At 29.9% G+C, this 27,390-nt stretch overlaps 1 protein-coding gene and 1 long non-coding RNA gene across 2 annotated transcripts in view; one reads left to right on the forward strand and one right to left on the reverse strand.

Moving 5' to 3' along the window:
- Positions 1-3,121: 3,121 nt before the first annotated feature.
- The window catches only part of LOC142322464 (uncharacterized), a 63,381-nt gene continuing 39,112 nt past the window's right edge, over positions 3,122-27,390 (reverse strand). The window contains exons 3-5 of the mRNA XM_075361573.1: positions 9,307-9,456; positions 6,033-6,236; positions 3,122-3,945 (exon numbers count right to left, since the gene is read on the reverse strand). Coding sequence (XP_075217688.1) covers positions 3,550-3,945; positions 6,033-6,236; positions 9,307-9,456 — 750 coding nt within the window. The 3' untranslated portion in view covers positions 3,122-3,549. The remainder of the gene's footprint in view (positions 3,946-6,032; positions 6,237-9,306; positions 9,457-27,390) is intronic.
- LOC142322465 (uncharacterized) overlaps positions 6,154-27,390 on the forward strand; it is an 83,234-nt gene continuing 61,997 nt past the window's right edge. Inside the window, exons 1-3 of the long non-coding RNA XR_012755878.1 lie at positions 6,154-6,270; positions 11,010-11,066; positions 16,509-16,571. This is a non-coding gene — a long non-coding RNA (uncharacterized LOC142322465). The remainder of the gene's footprint in view (positions 6,271-11,009; positions 11,067-16,508; positions 16,572-27,390) is intronic.

Here is a 27,390-nt window from a genome sequence, read left to right on the forward strand (position 1 = left end):
AAAAATTGACCTTAGAGCTGTCATGAACGTGTTGTAAAGTTTTATGAGGGTTTTTTCTACCCTGTATTTGGCAGTTATGAGGATTCACTTTACTGCTGATGTAAAACATTGACTCGTCACTAAAAATTACATTGTCTAAAAATCTATCACTGTCTGCAATTCTATCCATCATTCTCACACAAAGCTGCTGCCGAACAACTTTGTCGTAATCTGTAATGTATTGAACTATGGTTAGTTTGTATGGCTTCAAGTGCAGTTGTTTACATAATACGCATCAGTCATTTTTGGAATGTCAGTCTCATGTGACACATGTTGAGTTGGTTTCTTTGGACTATGTGCAAAGCTTTCTCTGAGTAGTTCATAGTAATGTGAGGGATGTATTTACATTTTGGTGATTTTGTGTGTTTAACAGAACAACCTGGCTCAGCAAAGGTTTGGTGCCAAGAGTAAATTATATGCCTACCTAGAAAGCTCTGTATGAAAATTACATTTTGAACTGCATTTACTGACTGCAAATTGTAAAAGTAAAACACAGCAAGCACGTTCCGTACCAGTAAGTGTATCGATTTTTAACACTGTTGACCATTTCAGTACTAATTAACTATGCGAGTCAAAACTTGATTTGTTTTGCTATTAAATGGGACCTTAATTAGATCTGTAAGTTACCTCAATAAATTTTTATGTGCTTTTAAATTTATGAAGTTTTTTTTGAACCACCTACTATAATATGTAGTGTCATCAGTATGAAACTGAAATACTTGCTTTTTCATAGTAATTTTACTATTATTTTATGTATGTCAAAAAAATAGAATGTATAGGTTTACATTTTCTAACCCTTGGTGAGAAATTATTTACTTTTATTACTACATTAAAGCTGAATGATTTTACTGTATAATCTTTATCTTTTGTAAAAATTTATATCAACGACATCATAACTATTGCTTATGTTGCAAACTCGGTGTCTACTAATAATTGTTCTTTTTATTTATATAAATATTTTATTTTACTTGGCAGTATTATTGTAAGTATTGCACAGCAAGCTCCCAAAGATTGGAAAAATTGAAATATATTTTATAATAAAATAAAATTTCCAAAAATGTTTCTTTTTTTAATTAGTTTAAAATTATATAATTTATTATTTAACTTAAATTATTTATGCATCTGAATTTTTTAAAGATAAATATACAACTTTAGTCGATTGTAGTCCATGGTGCTTTTTTTATGAATTAGTTTAAAATTATATAATTTTTTTTTTTTTTTGCCTTCGGTCATTTGACTGGTTTGATGCAGCTCTCCAAGATTCCCTATCTAGTGCTAGTCGTTTCATTTCAGTATACCCTCTACATCCTACATCCCTAACAATTTGTTTTACATATTCCAAACGTGGCCTACCTACACAATTTTTTCCTTCTACCTGTCCTTCCAATATTAAAGTGACTATTCCAGGATGCCTTAGTATGTGGCCTATAAGTCTGTCTCTTCTTTTAACTATATTTTTCCAAATGCTTCTTTCTTCATCTATTTGCCGCAATACCTCTTCATTTGTCACTTTAAATAATTTGTTATTTAATTAAAATTATCTATGCATCTGAATTTTTTAATGATAAAAATACAAGTTTAGTCAATTATTAGTAAACTTAGAAAATAAATAAAATAAAACATTGAAAGGTATGAAAATTAGAATATCACCATGAAAAAAGTCATTTCTTTTCAAAAATGTTTATAAATACATGTGTTTTTTGATTAATTTCCAGGTGGATGATGGATAACCCACCGGGTTGGTCTAGTGGTGAACGCGTCTTCCCAAATCAGCTGATTTGGAAGCCGAGAGTTCCAGCGTCAAGTCCTAGTAAAGCCAGTTATTTTTACGTGGACTTGAATACTACATCGTGGATACCGGTGTTCTTTGGTGGTTGGGTTTCAATTAACCACACATCTCAGGAATGGTCGAACTGAGAATGTACAAGACTACACTTCATTTACACTCATACATCATCCTCATTCATCCTCTGAAGAATTATCTAAACAGTGGTTACCGGAGGCTAAACAGGAAAAAAGAGAGGTGGATGATGGATAAATACACTGGTGGGAACAAAATAATGTTAAAACTCCAAGCTAGGTCATGGTTAACTTGGTGTGAGCTGGTTTGAAACTGTCCAAATTAGAAGTTATTTGAAACGAAGCAATTTTCTATTAACATCAGTATTGGGCTAATGCACTCGTACTCTTTAAAACGTAAATTTATTTAAGTTTTTGTTTTTCCAACTAATAGAAGTAAATAAATTTTTTTTTAAATTAATTACTTTTTTGAAGTCAGATTTTTTTCAAAATTACTTCTTATGATTAGGATAAAAACAATTTTAAAACATTTTTTACTGTTAATTTTTTCTTTAATTGAATCCATAATTTGCACAAAAATAGTTTCAGGTATTTTTTATAAGTAAAAAAACAATGAATAATCAGATACTGCTAAATTAAATAAAAATGTTTTTAAAAAATCCAAGAAAATTTACATTAAAATTCTTTAAAAGATGTCTGTAAAAAAAGACAGCATACTTGTATTTGTTAAAAATTATTGCAGTGTAATGCACAAATGAGTTAACAGTATGAGTATGACTGACAAATATACATGCTAGTTGGTTGAATGGTTTACTGATGCAAATGTCTGCCAAGGCATTTACATCGATGGCATCCTAACTGAGGTCTGGCTGTTTACTGTGAGATGTAATCAGTTAGAGGGTCTAAAGACGACCTTCGATAAAGCCCCTCTGGATTCGGAAAGGAGGGAGTGGTGTGGCAACCAGTAACATCACAAGGTCTTCCTCCTGCGGGGTTGGGATGGTTAAATGGTTAAAAAGAGTTAATTACAATTTAAAAAATCCCATAATAGTATATTATATGGTAATTCAGTCTATAAATATAGTGGATTAGTTACATGTTTTTCAAATAATGGATTTTTTATGATAAAAAATAATAACATTGATAAAACCAGAAATATTTTAATATTATTTTTATTAAATACGTTTTTTGTACATAAAGATACTTATGCCACTGAATGACAATCATTAACATTAAATTACTGAAAAGTATTCCTTACAACTGCAGTTCATTAAATATAAATATTATTCTGATTATATAAATAAATAATATAACTAATTTGTTTATATGTAATTTTTTTTTATAAGATTATTGTTTTGCATGTATATTTACTTATATACTTAATAATCAAGAGCTTGATATAAAAAGAATTAATTATAAATGAATATTATATAAATATATACAGAATGTTTGTTCCATGACAAATTATATTTAAATAATTTTGTTTCATTTTAATATTCTTTATTTTGTTAAGAGTTAAATCTTTTTATTTCAGTCCTTGAATTTATATTTATTAATATTTTATAGTAATGAAAATAAAAAAATATATATAAATACATGTGACATATTTCACACATTATTGTCATTATATGATAATGACAGAATTATTTTAAACTCAGTCTGTTTGTTTTATATATTTTTAAAAATAAAAATACATCACGCATTTTAACTTCAGTATTCTTCTTCACTCTGTGATGATTGCTGATATTGTGGTCGTCGATGTTGTAATGGTATATTTACTTCTTCTGGAGAATGAAATACTTGATTTGTAGTGCTTGCTTGCCTGTATTGCAGTGGCACTGGTGTCCTTGCTGGAATCTGTTGTTGATAATTTGGATTTTGTTGTACAGGACGTCTTACTTGGGCTGGTTGTGGTGCTGCATGGTTTTCTTCTTCTTCATAATAATTTTCTGGGTAATATCTATCTGCATATCGTAATGTAACATTTGGTTTTCTTTGTACTTCTTCTTCATTAATTGGTCGATATAGATAATCATTTACAAAATGATAGTTTGATGATTGTTTGCAAATATTATCACTGCTGGGTGGCATGCAGATTAAATGTACCTGAAAAATTATTTTTTTTTTAGATAAGTTTTTTTTAATTATTATTTTTTTATTTATAGTTTAGTTGGGATGAATTTGAGCATTTTAGAATCTTATAAGAGTACAGAAATATTCAACCATAACATACCTGCATCTCAGTAGTCTAGTTAAAATAGGAAATAATATAAAGTATAACAAGTAGTAAAGCAGTGAAAATTCCATGTATGTTTGTTTTCACATACTCTCAGAAGTCAATGAGGCCGTACTATGATCAGTGATTATAGGTGGATATAGGTTATAGGAAGAGAGACTTCTCTTAAAATATATTTTTTTTAAATGCTAAGTAACCTTTAAAAAATGCTAATACCTTTTTAATACATATAAATTTCCTTTAGGTTTGTTTTTGTTGACCTAGATATATTCTTCTAAAATATTACCTTTTTATCTGCCTTTGAACCTCATTTTAATAATATTTTTGCAATTCACTATTATTAAAAATTGCTTTTAATAAAATTGATTCATTTTACATTAGCTTTAATTTGATTTTAATTCCATTGCTGAAAACTATAAAAGATTGAGTTATACCTAAAAATTATGTGGTTCTTATTTTTGCTGTAAATGTCTTTTTGATCTAAATTCAAGAAAGTAAAAAATTAAATTTTTCATAAATGAATTAGATTATTTTATCTATTTTTATTGGTAGGAAATATATTTAAGTATATATAATTTTTGGAAAACTGTTTCAAATATTTTACATCGCTTATTTTTATTGAAATGAAAACTTACATCTAAGATTTAAGTTTTGTAATACAAACAAAACTGTTCTGACAATAAGTAACACATTTTTGTACATGTAGTTATTATTTTAGTGAAAAAGTTTCAACTACTTTGTAATAGCAATATTCTTGGTCTTTCAGTTTTAATAAAAATCTAGCAAATCTTGTTTATCAAAAGTATAAATTTTACTGTAGTATTAATTATGCTGAATTAATTGTTTTTATTTTTGTACACAGAAATATTCATTACTTAAGAAAAGTGTAGAAAATATAAATTAATTTTTATTAATTTGCCAGGTTCACTATTATGGAAAAGAAGATAATGCTGCAATCTTCGATGCAAATTCTAATTAAGAATAATAAAAGATGCATTTATATTTTATAACTTTTGAAAAAATTAAACTTCTGAAAGTTAGCATTCTACAGCAAATTTTCTGAGCTTTTAAGGTGGTACCATTTTAGTTTGCCTTAAGTAAATCTAAACCTTTTATATTTGTATGAATAAGTAGATTGCTAAAAAGTTAAGTGACCAAATATGAAGAAAATTGTTGAAATTGCCATTTCTAGATTAAGCACCCACTGTTAGCAATACTAAGGAAAGAGAGGAGTGAAGTCATTTTCTATTTCCTCTTTCTCTGCCCCAGATATTACACTCAACATACCAAACCCACCAAAATGCAGTTGACTAGCTTTACAGTGATATTTTCATCCTGTTATTCATAAGGATTATTGTGTAGTAAACACCATTATTCTCAGAAAGCAACTAGACTAGTACATTTCTACCTCAGATGCTCTAAATGTAAAGCCAAAGAGTGGGAAACAGTATAAAGCAACAAATTAATGTACTCTTTCTGTTGAGAAACAATACATTATATACTACATTACTTGTATGTAATACAAGTAATTGTAGGAATTGGCATGGCACTGCGAAGTGTGCGTCTGTACATGAAACACTCCTGTATGAACATGAACACTGGGTGTGGCTGAGTTATGATCATCAGCTGATATGATGATCCATGTCATTTTGGTGTTCACCAGTTTGATTTACTTTGACAGAAATTTTGCAAAAATCCTCAGTGATGTTGAAAATTCAAAACTTTTCATCACTCATATTTTTAGTGGTAGTAACCCTAAAACATTTTTAAAAAATTAAAAATTTTTATGGATTTTTTTTTTTTAAATTTATTTTTCAAAGTGAAAGGAATTTAAATTTGTTACTACTGTTTTCTAATACTGGCTTGTTTCCTATACTTGAAGATGTGCATACGATAGATTTATCTTCAGGGAACTTGCAACGAAAGTACTAGACTAATTATGTGTAGAAATACTTGCCTGATGGAAGAGGAATCCTTCTGGACATATCCAAGAATGTCTAGCATTGTCCTGACAGTAATGAAATACTTCACAATTAAGACCTTCATCAGCATAATAACCAGTATTTCTGTTTGAACAGGAGAATTTGCTGTTTGGTAATAATTGTGTCAGCCTATCGGGTTCCTCCTTTTCTTCTTCTTCTAATTCAGCCAATTCTTCCTCCTGGAAAAAGATGAACAAGTCATCATTTTTACGCGTAAGTAAATATTTATAGGTTATTATTACTTTTTTTTAAATAATAGGACAAAATTAATTTTTTACTAATATTTAATTATATACAGCTAATTTTTTCTTAAAATGAGAAAAAATCCTGGCAAAGTTGTTCTAAATATTGTTTACCATAAACATTTTTCCATAAATTGTTTTCTAAACTGCATATATGTTGAAGTGTAAATTACAGAAAAAGATAGACATAAAATAGTGGGTTGAAACACCAGTTTCAAATTTCATAATATTTTAACTGAAAATTATTACAAACATCATTTCTTTAATTTTTGTCTCTTAAAATGTTTCACTATTTTCATTGTCAGCAAATAAATTATAAAAACGTTGAATCACTTGTTAAAAATATAAAAAAGTTACAACAAATTTTTATGGGCTTTATTTTTATTCTCATAATTTTGTTTTAGTATTCAAGTAAGAAAATTTCAAGAAACCTATTTATCAAGGAGAGATTAAATATTTATCAAACATTAAATGAAGAAGTACTTTTTTTTAAGTACAGCTACATCACCTCCCAATTGGCTGCACATCAACTGAAAGGTCCTGGGGTTTGATCCCCAGTTAATTTTTGTATTTTTCAGATCTACAAATTTCCTTTACTTATTTCCACACTCGTGCTTTACGTTATTTGGTAAATTGGTCATCTTGCTCAAAAAACTCAATAAACAATTTTAAATATTGACACAAATGGCTGTAATTTTAATTATAGAGTTATGGACAGTTGTATGAGTCCAGACAAAACTGAAATAAACACATTAATTGAGATGTAGGCTTTGGTTTCACTATAATATACAGAAATTGATATTCTTTCATATAATTATTACTTCCTTGTTTGAAGTACAAGAAAGTATTGTAATTGCAAAAAATTTCACTTTTCAAATTTTAACAGAAATATCCATTTTGACTATCCCAAAATCCATTTCAACTAGTTTCAGTGTGACATATGTACATACATACATATGTATCTTGCATAACTCAAAAACAATTAGCTGTAGAATGTTGAAATTTTGGATTTAGGATTGTTGTAACACCTAGTTGTGCACCTCCTCTTTTGATTGCAATTGATTGGACAAAAGTGTCCAAAAATGCGTAAAATCCAAAACATTTGGATTTTGGACTTTTTCTTAACTGCAGTAATAAGCCCTCATTGAGAGCTTTTCAATGATATATCATCAGTGGTACTTATTTTCATTGGCTCCAGAGTTATAGCCCAATAAAATTTTAATTAATGAAATATTTGGATCCTACAAGGGGAAGGCATATAGGGTCGATGTGACTTCATTCCTTTTTTTAATTTAAATATATTGATTTATTAATAATTATTCACCTCTGATTGTAAACTAATTTTTTACAAAAAAATTTAATTCCATAATATAAAAAAAGGTAATAAAAAATATACGTAATTTAATAGGTGTATAAAGAAGTCATGTGGTGTTCTCAACAGATTTTTTTTATTGATAATACTATTACTATAACAGTATTTAATTGCTTATGAAATCACAGTACTTTTTTTTCTCTGTCATCACTGTTAATAAATAAATAGCATTTCCTTTAATTTGGATTTATAAAGTTTAGACATGCTAATCGGTAATCTGCCTTTTGCTGTGTTGGATTGGTTGGTAATAAATAATGTTTTGAAACTGGTATTATCCATTTTTAATAGATGTAACTTTAATATTGAATTAATTTGCATTAAGTTATCTGTTTTATATCAATTTTCATACATTTTTTGTGTAATGTTATTTGGCAGAGATATAAGAAATAAAAAAAGATTTATTTCATACTTTAAAATTAACATATGTAAAGTTAATAGAAAAAAATTCCACTGTGTCTTAAAACTGTTCATGTGTATTATATTCAAGGACATAACATGCATTAACTGTACTTAAATTTTACACTTAAAAGAGTTTTTTCTTCATTATTTATCACTTACCTGTAAAGAAAAATATTCCATGACCCACAATTTATAAACATCTTCATTTATTACTACTTTTACTGTTTATATTTAAATATATTATATAATATTTAACAAACAAAAGTTAATTAACTTATACTGCTTTAGGAAAAGTTGCATAAGCAAGCTGAAAAGTACTTCCCCTCCCCGACATACTTCGCTTTCTTCTCTTCAATGATTGTTATGAATGACAAGGAGTTCATCTTGTCCTTTATTCTAAACTTAGCTGAAATTTTACGACTAATTTATTCATTTTTATTTTTACTGTAGTATATTATTATACCAATAAATTTTTACAAAATTCATTGTTAATCTTGGTAAATTTGGTTTTGTTCAGTTTTCTTATGTTTGTTCATATATACTTAGACCAGTCGGTAGTACATGTATTTGAACGGAACTATTAAACGATTCATATTATATTCCAAAAAATCTCCAGATATCTAGTAGCTTTCTTGATTCAGCCTGTAACAGGGATACAGGTAGCTACATCCCTTGTTCATGTAATGCAAGTACTATCTGTAAAATTTTTATTCATGAATTACCAGATCATGATGTATTGTTAACAGAGGTGGATTTACAAATGTGCCGCCTATAGGCTAAACTACCATCTGGGACTGCCGCTGAGCTGCTGCCATGTGGCCCATTACCGCCTTTTAAAAATTTGCCACCATAGACTATATCCTAGCTAGCCTATTAGAAATCCGCCATTGATTGTTAATGACAACACGGTAATAGAACAATGTTTGGATATAGCATTAAAAAGTCAATAACATTAAAATATATAGTTGCTTTGATGAAGTTTGAAGTAGTTAAGTGTATGGATCATTCCATAGATTCATAGTTCCTTTATAATTATTGTACTGAAAGTTCAGCTTAGCCAGATAAGCATAAAATATTTTTATGCTTTTTTTCTTATCAGATAATGTGTGGGTTCCATTATCCATTCTAACATAGAATATAAGCATGCAAGCATGTGTTTTGTATTTATCTCATAATTAAGGATTAAATCTCAAATAAGGAAGAGTTCCAGCAATTAATACAATTTTTTTAACTTACAGTAAGTTGTTGTTGATTCTTTTGATTAATATTTGGTCTACGGAAATCTTGGTTGTTTGGTGGTCGTGCTCTTTGCTGTTGTTGCTGATTTGATTGTTGCTGTTGCTGCTGGTGTATTTGTTGTGGTGCTGGACTTCTGTACTGTGCTGGCTAAAACATAAAATTTACATATTATTGATTTATTTCTTTGTAAACTTTTATTTTAAAGTGTGAGCAACAGTGAAAATTTACGTCAGCCCTTTAAGTACTTGCTGTCAATACTTCAACAGCTGACTACAATTTAAAATAATACTGTTAATAACACTGCATATCTCTTTTAGCTGTTAAAATATATTAACATTTTAAACACATAAAAATTGTTAATGCATTATATAAATATAAAGTGTATTCATATTTTATTTGTGTAAAATGCATGGGCGTGCGCACACATACACACATGCTATAATGATTTATTATATGTGTACTAGGTGGGCTCATACTTTTTCCATGGATAAATTACTCCAAACTTTTGAAAGCAGGAGTAGTGTATCCAGAGATATGAGCTGGTTACATTTTTTCAAAACTGTATAAGGGATACAATTTGCGCACTTAACATACATTTATCAAGTTTTCCTCTACATACTGAACTTCAGAGGTTTCTCATCAAGAATCTAATAAGCTTCTTGATAAATTTCTAATTAAATTGCACAGATAGTCAAGTACAGTTAGTTCCTGTCTGAACATTTACTCTTGGAATTAGGTTAGCAAAATGATACAGCAATTAGCAGGCTGGCTTTTAGATATTTTGGTTATGGGTTCAATCCCAGCAAAGATGTGGCATTTTTTCACTTGTTATTTAATTCATTATCTCAATTTCTTTGTTAAAAAACATTAGAAAGTATATATCTGAGATTCTATAGCAAAAAAAAAAATGCTCCAAAATCAAAGGAACATAATTTTTAAGCCATTATATCTTCTAGGTAGGATTTTGATTTAGTAGGATAAGTTCTGTATCTTTTTAAGGACACACTACTTTGGATTAGTCGCTTCAGAAAGTTAAAAAACCTTGGTTGATCTAAGCAGGGTTGTAATTTGTTTTGCTTTAGATCTAAATGTATACAATATTAGTAATAGTAATGATAATGTTATTGGATTATTAAGAGTAAAAATGTTAAAGCCTTATAAGCAACCATTATACCAGTTAATTTATATTTTTTATCTAACTTGCCTATAAAATAGATCCACTTTCATATATTATGAAGTTGAATCTTTTCTGATGAAATAAATGACTGATCAATCTGAATTTAATAAAAGTAAATTTGGAACTTCTAAAAGTGAACATACACCATAACTTAAAAGTTACCTGTCTATTGTACTTACATTATAGGTGTTTTGTAATCCCTTACTTACTTTTAGTTATTTACCTTTCTTTTATGTTTATTATAAAAATGAAGAAGTATTCATTCTACAATTTTACAAAATGCATATCTTGAAAAACTGAATCATTTTTGTTAGATAATAAATATTTAATAAAGTAAATAAAAGTTTTTTAGTACTTTAAATTATATTTTTTTGTTTGGGCTTATTTGTTCCTAGTTTATTTAAAAAACAAATCATTAATAAACAGAATCATCATTAATTTTTGACATTGGTATATAAAAAATATATGCAAGTACTTATTATCATGTGTATAAAATATATTTTTTCTTTTTTTTGTCTTGTAGAAGGAGCAAAGTACAAGTATTGAAGCTCTAAGAGGTTGTGTGATGAGCAACAGAAAGGTAAATGAATAAATTCACAATGAAAATTAGTTATTATGGTTTAAGAACAATAGTTAATGTTCTGGGGAGTAAGGGATAATAATAAAAAAAGTTATTTCCTTAAACAATAGCATTCTTGGGCTTGATTAAGGTTGTAAGTTTTTGATGACTAAGGCAGTCAATAGTAGAATTTGTGCAAAAGAATAATTCCCCTGTAGCATAAAAGGATTATTAACCTAAAGAAATTTCATTCAGAATGATTTTAAATTAATAAATGAAAGAGAAATGAAAAATAATAATTAAAATTTTAATTAAGTTAACAACAGAATACTATAAAATATGATAGTTTGATTTTTAACGTAAACATTTTTATAATGATTTTTGATTTTTTTCTATTATTGGTGGAAATATAATTTATAGAGTAAATAAAAATTTACACAACTGCAGTTCAAATTTTTTAACAACATTACAGCTACCTGTGATTAAAGAGCAATGATTTTATGCAGCTGATGTGAGATAAAGTTACTAGTAATAAATCCCATTTATTTATTTAAATTACACAGGAATTGGGAAAATGATTGATAATTATCTTTTATAAATAATAGTGAATAGAGAAAAAACATACAACATATCCGTTTGAAATATTTCTCAAAAATAAATAAATCTGCTAACACTTATATGAAAGGTCATATCGATAACCTTCACTAATCTTCAACCTCCGAAAGTTTAGAAGAGTATCTTGCCAATAGTAAATTTAAAATTTTTACTAAATTTTTATTTTAACTAAAAAAATATCTACAAAGACAGATAAATATTAGATGCCATAATTTTAATGGTTTTAATAGACTTAGTACAAATCATTTTTGAAGTGAGTTACCATTATCAATAATAAAAATTAGTTAAAGTCAGGTTAAGAATAAAAAGTGAACGATGAAATTGTTTCTTGTTATCTTCTTTATTAATCTAAATACTTGGTTGTATTTCAGCATCTCAAACCTGTTGAAATTCAGTCCTACAAGTTATACCTTAATTCTGTTCACTGTAGGGACTGGCTGAGTAGTAAAAAATAATAATACTCTTAGAGGAAAAACAGTGAGTATCACTTTTACCTCAGATTCATCACAGTCATAAGAAAAACTAAGATTAGCAGTATATAAGAAAAATATTGTTGCACCTGTTTCTTTTACAGAACAATACATTATCCACAGTGCTTGAATCGTAGGAAAAAATCTATGTAGATAAATAAAACAGAATTAATTATTTTTAAACATCACACTAAATCAACTATGATATCAGCCCTCATAAATATCTTCTTGATGCTATGAGTAGTTATTTCTAATTTTGTACATCTACATTTAAAACATAAACATTTTAAGTACTGCCGATTTTTGTTTGCTATACATATTCTTCCAGTCCTCTTTTATCCATTTCTTGTCTAACATTTTGCCATAATTTTGGTGGTTACCCGCATTTACTTTAACTTTTCTATTACTGTGAGGTGTGGCTATTAAATAACAAGGCTAATGCTACTAAAGAAGAACTTCGCATCTGCCAAATTCGTACGACCAACAGCTGTGTAGCGTTAATTCTTCTCTTTCAATTGCTGCCACTCCAGTTTCTGTAAACATATTAGTCTGGCCGTGGCTTTCGTTTGGATAAGATTTTTTTTTTGTTTTGACCAAAAAATGTTAAGTGTTTTATTAGAGCAAAGAATTGTCATGAAATTTCATATGAGACTTGGAAAAACTACTACTGAAACTTATCTTATATTAAAAAAAGTATATGGCAATGAATGTATATCACGAGCGCAGGTTATTAAGTGATTTAAGTGTTTCCAAGGTGGCCGAGAAGACGTTGAAGGTGATGTTCATCCGGGTCGCCCTTCCACGTCAAAAACTGATAAAAATATTGTAAAAATTGGTAATCTGATCTGATCTGAGCGTTTGTTAACTATTCGTGTAATTGCTGAACCTGTAGGAATTGACAAAGAATGCGTAAGACAAAATTTACATAACAATCTTAAGACGCAAAAAGTATTTGCGAAAATGGTGTCTAAAATTCTTACAATCGCGCAAAAATAAGCTAACATGTGATTAATCTTGGTTTTTCATTTATGATCCAGAAACTAAGTGTCAATCCATGCATTAGAAGGCATGAGCAACCCAAAATTCAATGTGATGATGATTTTTTTTTCAATATTCAAGGGATTGTGTACCTTCACTGGGTTCCTGAAGGTCAAAGTATTAATCAACATTACTACCTTGAGGTCCTTGCTCAACTTCGTGAAAAAATAAGAAAAAAAGGACAATGCACCGGTTCATACTGCATTGTCTGTCAAGACGTTTCTAGCCAAGTATAATATCCCAGTGTTAGACCATCCAACTTATTTGTCTGACCTGGCACCATGTGACTTTTATTTGTTCCCAAGGTCAAATCTCATTAAAAAAACAAGATTTCAGACCATTGAAACTGTGAAAGAAAAAGCGGTACGCATCATGAAAGAGTTCACAGAAAAAAACTTCCAGCACTGTTTCAAACAATGGAAAATTCTCATGGAGCGTTGTAGAGATAGAGGAGGGGTGTATATTAACGGCAGTAATAACTAAATATGTATAAATTTAAAATAAAATATTTTACAGCATTAGTCTTGTTATAATACCACACCTCGTATGGTATACACAGTAGTACAATTCTATCAATAAAACATTACCCCATTTCTGTAATTGTATTCCTCAATGTTTTGAAGTTCGCTGAATCCAAAATAACTAAATTATCAAATTTTATATTTGTGTGTTTGTGTTAAATATGCCTTATTTCTCAGAAATGGATTAATCTGTAATTTATAAATTTTGTTAAATGATGGTTGGGGATACAACTGGCAATTATTTATCTTGAAGGGAGTGGTAATTAATGAAATTGTAACCTTGGGTGTTGTTCAGCATGTAAAAAATAATTTTAAATAGATAACTTTGAAAAATTTTTACGAAAATAATCCTATATAAAAAAATTTGACTTTTGTAAAAACTTAGGACTCCTTCAGTTTATCGATTCAGAATTTTTTAATCATTTATACTCTTCTAAATGAGGTATCATCAGGATTAGAGTCAGTCTTAGTGTCAGCTTGGCTATTATGTTTGTTGGGAATCAAGATGATAAGGAAAATATCATTTAGTAGGTCCCAGTTAGTTATGATTTTCGATTTTTAAAAATATTATTAATAGTCCTATAATTCTGGACAGCCACTATTATTAGTTTTTTAAATTTTTACGGTACTTCATAAAGGATTTGAGACTGTAGGTCCTTTATAACAGTGAATATATACCTATCAGGGTAATTATAAGTAAGGTATTGATATTTCTTGATATAATGAATTATGAATATTTGGGGAAACACTGAAAGTGTTCTGGGTAATTATCACACCACATTTTACCACTTATAATCTCAAAAGTAAAATCCGTATCAAACAAAAGTTAACGTGAAAATAAAAGAAAATAATATTCTTACATAACGAAAAACCTTAAAATCCTCTAATTACAATTTACACATCTTACTTATCTCTTAGATTAACCTTTTAAATGATTTAAACAATAGAATTTGAATGAACAGTACAGAATCTATTGTACGCAACTGCATCCACAGGCTAATTTTATTCATAGCATTACATTGTTCCTATCCTATGTTTTGTCATCACAACATTAAAAAATTTCCTAAACTGTTTTTATAAATTCTTTTCTGAAGTGTCTGAAAATGTTGAAAGTTATACAGGTGATTACAAATGAAATGTACACTTTCAATAGCTTATTAAAAATCTATTTTTTAAGAGTTGAGATGATTACTTACATTATTATATAGAAGAATTCTTTAAGTTTTTATTTATAAATTTTCAATATGTGCACCGTTTGTAAGAACGTATCAATACGGTAGTCGGATTCATCCTAAACGCATATAAGCATATGTCGGTCAACGGTAGCCATAGCATTTGTTATGCGTTGTTTTAAGTTGTCAATATCAACAGGGAGGAGCGGTACAAAAAACTTGTCTTTTACATAACCACATAAAAAGTAGTCGCAAGGCGTTAAGTCTGGACTGTGTGGTGGCCAATGCTTAAACACCATGTTTTCCTCACTTGCATGGCCGATCCATTGTCTGGGAAGGTGTTCATCTAGATAATTTCTGACTTGTAAGTGCCAGTGAAGCGAAGCTCCTTCTTGTACAAAAACAAAGTTGTCACTATCTTCCTCGAGTTGAGGCATTTCGCTTAACATGTCCAGATAAATTACTCCGATTACTGTGATTTTGTGAAAAAAGAACAGCCCATACACTCTTTCACGAGATACAACGGAAAACACATTCACTTTAAGGGAATAGTGTATACGTTGTAAACTTTCTCTTGGGTTTACTGTACCCCTGTATTCTTACATTATATGTATTAATTTTCACTGATGTGAAACGTAGATTCATCACCGAAAATTAGGCGCTGTTTACATAAGATTTTATTGTTGACATTTAAACTTTGTACCGATTGTAATTTATGAGGTGTCATTTTCAAATGTATTCGCACAATTTTCCACACAGTCGATTGAGGAATTTACAATTCTAAACTTGCTGATCTAGTCAATTTGCCTGGGCTACTTTGACACACATCACGAACACGATCGATTTGTTCTTCTGAAACAGGAGGTCTTCCAGCACTTCTTTTTACACAGACATTCTGTGTTTTAAAACTGTTTATTCCGGTCGTAGATTGATTTTCTTGTTGGTGGTGATTTACCGTAGTTTGTTTTTCCTAATTTGAGCACACAAAAAAGCTTTCTCTACTGCAGTAGTGGTCATCTTGCCGTACAGGTAACATGACACATCAATCGGTAACATTAGCAACAGAGAAGATATACCGACATAAACTTTAAAAAAATCACTGTAAAACCATATTATTTACTGTATTCATGTACACCAGTTTATTTTTTTGTAAGCTATCGTAAGTGTATATTTCATTTGTAATCACTCTATATTTCAAATGTAGTTACAATTATGTTCAAAAATTTAAGTTCGCTAGATTTTTACTTAAATTCGAAATCGAATTAAACAACCCTTATCAAAATCTGGTATATTATTTGTTAATAATTTTCTTTACCGTTTCAAACTAAAACTATATTCTATAAAAGCAGTTTTGAATATTTGAATTAATATTTTCTAAAACTTACAGGGATTTAAAATTTTTTTCTTAATATTATTTGTTTTCAGTAGAAATAGGAATTTTCAGAATGTTTCTGAGCTTTCATCGTTCACATCAATTAAAAAAAATAACTATGTGTGAATCACAGTGATTCAGAATTAACTATTAAAAAATTAAAAATAAGCCAAAGATGTAAATATTTTTTATGATTTAATCTTTAAGTATAATTAAAATAATGTTTGAAGTAACGGTCGTGGATCAAGCTATTTTTTTAACATCTCTTTGTCTAGGGTGGAAACTGACTTAAGCCGACTCTGATGAGAATGGAAATAATTTTTATTATTATCAGAAAGGTAAGTGACTTTTTATTTTTTTTAATATTATTTTTTTATAATCACCAAAAATAATGTATATAAAATGTGATAATGACTGCTTAATAATAAATTAAACTGTTTGAAAATTAGCCATAATAAATAAATATGGAACTGAAATGTTTATTGTACTTCATTTTTATAAATAAAATTACATTTAACTTTGTATCAAATCACTTAAAATACTAAGGATAGAATAGGGTTATCAAAATTTAACTTATCTGCAGAAATCTGCTGTTTTTAATCTCAAATGGATCGTGTAATAATTGGTCTTATCACTGCAGCTGTATTTTTCTGTTTAGAATGATTTACATTTGTGAAAATCAAGCCCACTGGTCTGATGTAGCGATTAACTCATTACAAATTCTAGGTTTTCCTACGTTCAAATCCTAGTAAAAGGTTTTACCTTTTATACAGACTTGAATACTAGACAGTACGTATCGGTTTATTTTGATGGTTGGGGTTCAATTAGCACACATCTCAGGAATGATTGGCCTGAGATATCATACATATCATCCTCATCTCATTATAATCATAGAGGGTTGCTTATTGTTCACTAGTTGAATAAATTAAAACGTTCACATTAGGAAAATAAAAATAGAATTTACCAAAATCTAATAAATCTCACAATAAGCTGCTTTTACCTATTAACAAAGTTCATTATTTTTTAAAACCTAGTTTTAAAAAAATTAAATACCTGTTAGCTTGACGGGCGCTAATTCTAATTAGAAACAAAAATATCAAGATCTAACTTCGATAGGAATTTGGGTTTTTTTTATATCATTTTAGCAGACCTTTAGTTTCTTTAAACAAAATAAATCTGTTATATGCAAGTTAAATTTCCGTACTTGTATTTGAACTTAATTCATTATTACATCTGAAACAGGTAAACAGATTAAAAGCCCGCTTACAATAGATAGATAATGGCACCTCCTAAAATAAAGCTATATTGATGAAAAAGTCACTTAATACATTTACGGTTAAAAACAAAAACTTCTAGTACGAGTTAAATTTTGATAATCATACATCGACTTAGTTATTCTAAGTTAATAGATAATTTTTTCTTTTAAATTTAACTCTGTTAAATTTTTTAATTTCATGAAGTTTTCTAACTGTACGTTTAAAATTTCGAACATCGGTTCCACAGACCTAATAAAAGATCAAAATTTTACCGTTTTAGTTTTTAACTATATTTTATGTTATCTTAAGATATATTATTTTGGTACAAATCATTTGAAGCGCATTCGCTGGAGTCACATATATATGTGATTTTTTTTTTTTTACTCGCTCACAGAATGAGAGCAGGTTCTAACTACTTGGCAGGATGTGTGGTGTCAACTAAAATAAAATTTGGCGATGTTGTACTCTACTGAATGAAGTGGCGGTAGATTATTGTAACCGCAATCAACAGTTAGTTGCGGCAGAGTGGACCTCCGACAAAGTTTAACATTCAACTAGCGATTCGGGGAACATTGCAACGGACTAATGGCTAGCGATCTTTGATCGGTTGTCCAAGAGTTCCAAGTTTATTACAGTAAAAAATTAAATACAACTGAGAGAAACAGGGCCGCATTTATCAGAATATTAACCGAAGAGGTTTTCAATGGAATGGAATGCAAAGTTGGCAGGAGTCTATTACTCCCTACTTTATCGCAGAACCTGGACAGAGTCCCTTGCTGCTGGATCATTCTAATCGGGCTTGTTTTTTTAAAAGGTTATTTTTTAATCTCGGATCTAATTTTTCAATTTTTGTCTATTATTATTTTAGTGAATTTAAGACGGATTTAATTGCATTCCAATCCGTTGTTAAACCAGCGTTATCGAACCCATTTCATGGGCCGACCGCGGAAGGCTAGGCTTATAAAGCCTGTCCTCCCGACGTAATTCCCCTTCAGACCGTCCACTGAAGTCCTTTCGGTGCTAACTCTGTAATAGGCTAGCAGGAATACGCCACAACGGGGCACTACCTGTGAGGAGGGAGCAATGCGTCCCCTTTTCCGGAGGAGTCGCAATTGCTGGGTTATTTTATCTTATTGTAAGTTTTGAAAAGGAGAGGATGTTTAGAAGCTCTTCATCCGCTTCTGGTATGGCTGCCCTTCAGGACGCATCTCTGCTGGAGGTTTTCAACAAACGTACATAGAATATGTCATGAAGTGAGGGCAAATGACTGGTGAAATATGAAATGGAAGGCGTAGGATAGATAATTGCACAGCTACCGTAACAGTATATTTTTATGTAACAATAGGAATGATTTAATGAAAATTATTATAAAAATTGTAGATTTCTTTTTTTTAATTTCTTTATATTGTCTTTATTTAAATAACATTTAATAATTAATCGGTAAAAAAAAATGGTCAATTCAATTAAAATGGAGAAAAAAAAAATGAAATTTAACATTAGATATAGAATACTGCTATTTGCAAAAAAACACCAAAATTATAGTTTATTAATTAATTCTTCATTAAAAACATCTTAATTGCATTTCACCCGCATTTAAAATGCGGATGATATTCAGTCCAACAAATGACAACTTCCATTTATTCATCACAGGGAACGGCTGAGTAGTAAACATTATTCGGGTTGGAAAAAGCAACCGTGATCGATACCGTTTTAAATCTACCGTAGGTAAGAGAATGACTGGGACAGGTATTATGTAGCTATAAATCAGGATATCTTTTGTGATTTGAAACATTGTGTTATATTTTCGTTTCAAATCAGTACAAATATGATAAACCATAGCTTAATTACGGCAATGTAATTAATAAATAATAAAGTCTGAATATTGACTTTACAATAATTCAAAAATTTTGAATTTCCATGAATATTAAACTCGGTCATTATCCTTAATTGACGATGGCTAATCATATGGTTTTCTATATCCTTTTAAAATAAATACATATATTTATTATTTTAATAATAAGTTATTAATAATACACTGAATCGAGGGATTTTCTGTTATCTTTTTTAAGATTAATAAATTTTTTGTTTTTGTAAAAAAAATACTTCCGTACTTGTATCGTTATTTGTTTCATCTTGTTATAAATAATTTTCCGCTTTTATTATCCGCCTGTTTATTAAACCAAGATAAATAGGAATGAGAAAAGTTTTTAAATTTATTCAACCCGAGTTAAAATCAAACGACATGTTATATCGTTTTATTTTAGAATTTAAAAATTGTTCGGATAAAAGTGTTGGTATATCTTAAAAGAATACTTCATAATTTGATTATGATAAACTAAACGTAATAAAAGAATCGGTCAAATATGAATGCGCTAAGCATAAAAATTTTATAATGTAAGATTTTCACTTTTAATTGTATTCATTATATAACACGTTTGTAAACTAAACTCTATAATAATATTGTAGCGGTTCAATTTATATGATAATTCCTTTTTTTTTTTTTTATTTGTGATGTCTTCCTAATATATTTATAACATTATAAAGTTCTTAATTTTATCCGTATATCCGTAGGTTATTACCCAGATTAATTTGTATTTATTTGTTATATATTGTGATATTCTTGTAGAGAGAGCGATTTTATTTACAATACTTCTAGATGAAATGCGAGACAAATTTCTCTCTCGATGACGCGAGAGCTACAGCGGTGGCTGTAGCGGTAACTGCATTTTATAGAGAGCGCATTGTTACAATAAGAGATTAAACGAATGAAAGGTGTAATGTAGTTAACCGTACAGGTAGAGAAAGAAAAATAAAAGTAGCGTTTTACGAGCACCGAACCAGTACGGCTCGCAGACCAACATCCTACACTACACACCGATCTTAAATCAACTTCACGCTATTAATGTTAAGAGACTTTCACTCCTTCAAATCGACAACCGTACGTCGATAATGATAATACTACATATGCTGTCGCTTTCTTAAGAGAACGTACTTAATTAATTGTAATTTACGACAACATTATAATTTGAATTTATTATTCGTTTATAGCCCGCTCCTTATATTTATACAAATTATTATTTGTTAAAAGATATTCTTATCCCTAAAAATATAACTAATAAATCTTTTTAAGAGCGTATGTTTAATGGGTTTTTTCTTTTTTTAAGTTTCGAAAAGTAGAAAGTAATTAAACAAAAATTCGAAACCGAGATACGAGCAGTTTCTTAGACTACAGATCGACGCATAAATTGTACAAAACTATATTTTTAGCTGAAAAATTTGTATTATTCAGTTAATTTCATCGAGGGTTAAAATTATCTTAAATCAGTAGGATTCTGATCAAAATCGGTTGAAAATTTTTGACTATTTCAGGCATTATTGATGAAAATCTTGTAGTTTTTATTTAAAAAAAGAAAACTTCAATAGTAAAGACTTATTACAATAGTAATAGTATTATAAAGAATCTAATAGCGATTTCAGACGGTTAGTTTTTTGCACCGAACTTATTGTCGTTAACTTAACTGAAAACTAAAAACGAACGGTTTACGATTTTTCCACCTTTATAGGATTTTATGTTTTGATTAATATTTTTATAAAAAATTATCATCGAATAAAACTATCTGTATTCTGAAATAGTTAGAAAAGCTTATCGTTTTTTATACGTCTAAAAGATAAATCCACGTTTTTCCGAACTATTATTGCATTTTATGTTGTATAATACATAAGTAAAATTCATAATTTTCTCAATAGTTTATTTTGCGGCTGAAAATTCATTACTCGTAAAAATTAAAAAAAAAAAAACTAATCCAAAATATGCAACCCTTAACAAGTTTTTGTGAAAGAATACAAGTAAACTAAAACATTTTTCAAAACGGTTTACACGCGCTTAATTAAATACCAGTAATTCGTAATTTACTTCGTATTAAACCTACTTACATTCGATATATTTCTTCTAAACCTTTCTAATCTGATAAATACATACGACATTATATTGTAAAATATTTCATCACAAAATGAATTAACATATATCGGCGGAAAATATAGTCGCTAAGAGATTTTCATAAATTTTGATAAAAATTTCTCACCGTACAGAAATATAGTGAAGTACATTTCCACCATCCCGTCTTAATCGTTAATAAAATCGTAGAATTTCGCCAACCTATTAAAGATTTGAGTCTCGAGTGGTTTTTTCAAGCAAATTAGTAGGTAACCGTTACATTAAAAACCCACCTGGTTGTCTAGTGGTGAAAGCGTCTTCCCAAATCAGCTGATTTGGAAGTCGAGAGGTTCAGCGTTCAAGTTCTAGGTAACCGTTACACTCTTTGAGGCGGCACATTTTCACGCCGATGTAAAGCTATATATTTTGATGTTTTAGTTACTTCTATTTGCGTCTTCGTGCCGTAACATTACCTTGAACGTATTTTTTTTTTGCCGTAAGGTATTATAGTTATACCTATCGCTAGATAATTCAAAAAATTATATTTTTAATTTTTTTTATCGATTTCATTTTAATATTAATCAAGTTTTCAGTTAATTTATTTTTCTTAAAGCCGTTAATAAAATAGTTCTTATCGACAACAAAACATAAAAAACGTTGTACTAGTACCGTTTAACTAAATAAACTTATGAAGATACTCCACAACAGTAAACAATTAAATAGGTAGTTTTCCGAGCAAAATTTTCAGGTTGATATCTACGGATGTACACCAGAAATATTGCACAATAATAAAGTATAAACCTTATATATGTACGAATATAGATATCTGATCGTGTAAAATGGGATAAAATTATTTCAGTTTTAAGGAAAATCGAATTGAAAAGCAGGGAAATGTCTTACGTACAAAATATACAAGGAATAAGGTAGCAAGAATAAGAGCAAAGATGGTGAATAAAGGTAAGCTCTGATTCAGAAAGGAATGAGAATAAGGAATCGAAAGAAAAAATTAATCTAATATTAGTAACTTTCCGAGAGTAAAAATAAAAATATTAAGATTTGCCAAAGACGTTGTCTTTTTGTCGGATATTCAAAAACGAATTGGAAGTTCTGAACGGTACGGATCTTTTAATAGAAGAGAGATTCAGTTTGAAATTGAAGTGAAACAAAAGTAATGACAGAAAGACGGATGAGGGTTTAAATATTAAGAGAAGTAGTGTATCGAAATTTATAGAATTTTTTTTAGTAAAATTACATAGGATGAGGAATTAGCCTGATGAGCACAAGCAAAAAGAAGATTTCATGCAAAAAAGAAGTCTGCGAATATAAATAGATCTAGAAATCGGATATTCATATAAATATTTACGCAGAGTAAATTGCTATACGGTCGGGAAACGCGAACCACAGAAAAAATAGAAAGAAAAGAACAGAGGCCTTTGAAATTCGTTGTTACAGGAGGATACCTAAAATAAGGTCGGTCGATAAAATTCAAGGTAAGGTCTTAAGCCGAATAGGACAGAAAACAAATTTGTATCGGTCTTGTAAAGAAACAAACTAGATCGATGGCCCGACTGTTAAAACGTTCAGGTTAGTTAGTGTGAAGGGCTACATAGAAAATAAGAGCTGTAAAGGAAGACTAAGATTAGTTAATCCGTATTACAGTTACTGATACTGAACCGGTCCAATTACTGATGACAAAACAATGTCTGATATCGATTTACGGGATATATATAAATACTGGACTTGTTTTTTTAAGTACGGAATCGATAAGTTTAAATTTTAAATTCGTTGCAGTTAAGTAAATAAATAATATATAATGTAGAAATATTTTATTTTATGCGTACGGTATATAAAATTATGGATGGACAGGCCGATTTAAAAAAAATATTTACGTAATAGTTTAATTAGCTAACAACTATAACGTAATAACTAATGAGCGCTGTAGAGTAGTAAAATACCGGTGCTTACAATTAAAGTTAAATTAGATGTCACCTTAATTATTCGACACCGATTAACCGCAACCGCTGTATTTAAATGTTTTTATTATTTCCTTCATTTAAATTTACGTTTTAAAATGTTAATTAATATTCCATTTATTATTTACACGCTTCCTGATCTTTACGGTTTATACAAAAAGTAAGTTACAGGAAATTCAACGCGGGTTTTGATTAAGGTAATTTTAACGCAATTATATTTTCGTGCGAATAAAATTTTTGTTTTTTTTTATTTTCTTTTGATACGGAATTTTCACTAAATAAAAGAAGTATAAAATAGATGTAAGTTAAATTTAATCTAAATAAACTTCGTTATAAAAATTACGTAATTTTATTAAAGTACCCCGGAAGATTTGTGTGAAACACACTGTTTTTAGATCAAAATTATTACAGAGTATAAAAATAATTCTAAAAAAATAGAAACTAATTTAAAAATAATGTTACCTTGCTAATAAGAATTGCTAGTAACTTTTATAAAGATGATTGAAAATGTGACACGGTTTTCAAGTGCGCTTTATATTATATAAAAAACAATTACTTTTCATTATTTATTATATATATAATAGCGTTTAAAAATTTAATTGTATTATTTTTAATATTATTTGTTTTTACTTTTCGATTAAAAATCTATTTTTATTAAATTAATTATAATACGCTTGATTTTTTTTTAACCTCCGGGACCACCGTTACGTATTGGTTCAGAGGAAAAGATGAATGACAATTTTTGTAGCGTATGAAAATGCCATGCCTGACCAGGATTCGAATCCGGGACCTCCGGATGAAAGGCCGAGACGCTACCACTCTATGTTGGAGATCTGGCTGAACGTTTGGTATTTCTTCTTGTCGCACGATTCCGAGGATGAGGAAAATTGGTCCTTAGAAATCCTGACGGTTGTACTCTGTTGACTTTTAATTCGATAGAGAAAAAGAGATTTTTATTGTAGCATGTATACATATGCGATACCGCTCAAATTATTGAAAAACTATGGAAATTTTGCGATAATTTTGAAACAGACAATCGGCGACACTGCGGCTGCTTTTACCAGATATCTTTGTTTTACATAACCTCTCAGATAGTTATAGCACGTGTGACTTTAATGTTTCGTATATTGCTTGCCGTGTTATGTCTGCTTTATCAGATTTATCGTATTATAGTGCAGTAGTTTTTAAAGTTTTCTTATTTGTTTACCGAACAACGCGGTCAGAACATCTCGGAAATTTACCGGAATCATTACTTTAACTCGGCGTAGAAGCACGTCACATGATTATTGAAGAATGTATGGTAGGTTGGCTATAAATAGAATTTTAATGCGATTTAAAGTACTGGTCTTTTTTCGCAAAGGAATGGAAAATGCGGTCGTAAAAGAAAAACCGCTCTCAGACAGACCGTTTATCGATTAGAAAAAAAAAAGAATCCTTTGTTATGTGCTGTAGATTTAAATCATTGATTCCCAAAGTGGTTCAGGTGGACCCCTAGGGGTCCACAGGAGACTCGACGGGGGTCTACGTTGGCGTGACAAAAAAATGGGGGTTCACAATTTGTAAGCGGGGGTCCACGAAAATTCATCTGGTTTCGATAGTGAAGAACTAAAATGTTGGCTTGATTTTGCGTATCAATCTAGGCAGATAATGTTTTGAGAAACTCAGCGACTGTTACTTGTAAAAACTTGCATATTCCATATTCAGTACAACGAACGTGTCGAGACTTCCAAAGCGCCGCCGCCGCCGCCGTCCGCAACGCTTGTTCAGACGTGCAAAGGGACGAAATACGACTTGTGGTGTGTGTGCTAGCAATCTTGTATGAACTTGTTTGATTCTTCACTAATATAAATACGATTGCCAAAGATAAACGTCTCATTTGTTTCCGGTAGAATGCCTTGATGAGGATATTCAGACATACGTTCAACATTTAATTGCCCTGCATGATGTCTTCAAAATCAGATTTTAAGATATTCTGACGATGGAAATACCACCACGGATCATAAATCCATTTGATGAAACGGAAGTGGAGAATGTGATATTACAAGAGGAGCTACTCGAGCTTAGCACTAATGAGGAGCTGAAGGTGACATTTAAAAGAGTGTATCAAACATTTTGGCTGCAGGCAGAAATACCAGAAAAATATCCTGGACTGTGGGGAATTGCGAGAAAGCTTTTGATAGCGTTTCCCTCGTCATATCTTGTCGAAAAAAGTTTTAGTGTCGTTACAAACCTTTTATCAAAAAAAAGGAGCGGATTCAATATCACAGAACGGGGAGATTTGCGCTTATTCCGAACAAAACTGAAGCCAAATATTGATAATTTGTTGTCAATCCATCTAGTACATCCCTCCCATTAAAATTGTAACTATTTTGTGATTTTTTCATTGTAGAAGTTACATTACGTTATTAATGTTTAATTTTAATTATATTACGACAATTTTATTATCTTACATTGGAATACGATAACAATAATAATTAATAGCGTAATGATTACATATTTGAATAAATGCGACACAAAAAAATATACTATTTTTCTTTTGCTTTTCACTCTGAATGGGAAGTTTTCTAAATAAAATAAGTGAGAATCGATTGCTTTCTTGTGCTGTGAGTAGATGTGAAAAATGTAAAGTCGGATGGAAGCATTTTTTTTTGATCGGCCAACTTTACTTTTTTGACATCCACTCACAGCACAGTCGATCAAAAATTAACCGATCGATTCTCACTTTTTTTTCGGAAGCTGTTAGTTTGTGGAACTCAGCCGTAACGCAAATTTTCATAGTTAGATCTAATCTTCACATTTTCCGTCGACCGGAAATATGGTAGAAATGTAGCTGCAGGGGGTCCACCGGAACCAGCAAAATTTTGAAAGTGGTCTTTGAGAAAAATAAGTTTGGGAACCTCTGATTTAAATAGAGAAATGAGAAAGAATGGTATTGATATCCGTTTAACTGTTATTAAGTGAAGACTCTAGGAAATTGGTCAGAGAACACCGTTTGACAAAAAAGCAACTGCTTATTGCAATAATGTGCGAGAAACATCTACATCGGGCTAAAACCTATAAATAGTATGCGATAGAATAATGGAAAAGACATCTCTTTTCTGATGAATTACAATTTGAAGTCCGGTGACGTAAATTAAAGTCCAAATGAAGTTAAATCATCTTCTCGTATCTTACAAACACCAAAACATCTTCCGAAGAAAACATTTTGGAGCTGTACGGCCTTCTATGGATCAGGACCATCAGTTCCGGTAGAACGAATGAAATTTTGATAAATACGCTCGTTACTCCAGAGAAGAGAGGTTCCACAGTTTTGAAGATTGTTTCCAGCCGCCTACGAGATTTTCCAACAAGATCTTGCACTTTGTCGTACATCTAAAAAATGCCAAAACTTGTTCCCTGAAAACGGTATGAATGTTCTTCCGCAGCCTGGAAAACTCATCAGAATAAACCCGATCGAGAATCTGCGGTCAGTTTTTAAGCAAAAATTAGCCGAAGAAGACTGCACAAAAAAACTTTTATGAATTCTTCATTGATCAAGATATGCTTTCGTGAAAACGAACTGAAAAACACGTAAACTAATTTAATCAACGCTTAAATATTGTCAAGAGACAATATAGAACAAGGGAGGACGTTTTTTTTTTTTTTTTTTGTCTTCAGTCATTTGACTGGTTTGATGCAGCTCTCCAAGATTCCCTGTCTAGTGCTAGTCGTTTCATTTCAGTATACCCTCTACATCCTACATCCCTAACAATTTGTTTTACATATTCCAAACGTGGCCTGCCTATACAATTTTTCCCTTCTACCTGTCCTTCCAAAATTAAAGCGACTATTCCAGGATGCCTTAGTATGTGGCCTATAAGTCTGTCTCTTCTTTTAACTATATTTTTCCAAATGCTTCTTTCTTCATCTATTTGCCGCAATACCTCTTCATTTGTCACTTTATCCACCTGTCTGATTTTTAACATTCTCCTATAGCACCGCATTTCAAAAGCTT

The sequence above is a fragment of the Lycorma delicatula genome, chromosome 3 (genome assembly GCF_047948215.1).
Source record: "Lycorma delicatula isolate Av1 chromosome 3, ASM4794821v1, whole genome shotgun sequence".
Lineage (NCBI taxonomy): Eukaryota > Metazoa > Arthropoda > Insecta > Hemiptera > Fulgoridae > Lycorma > Lycorma delicatula.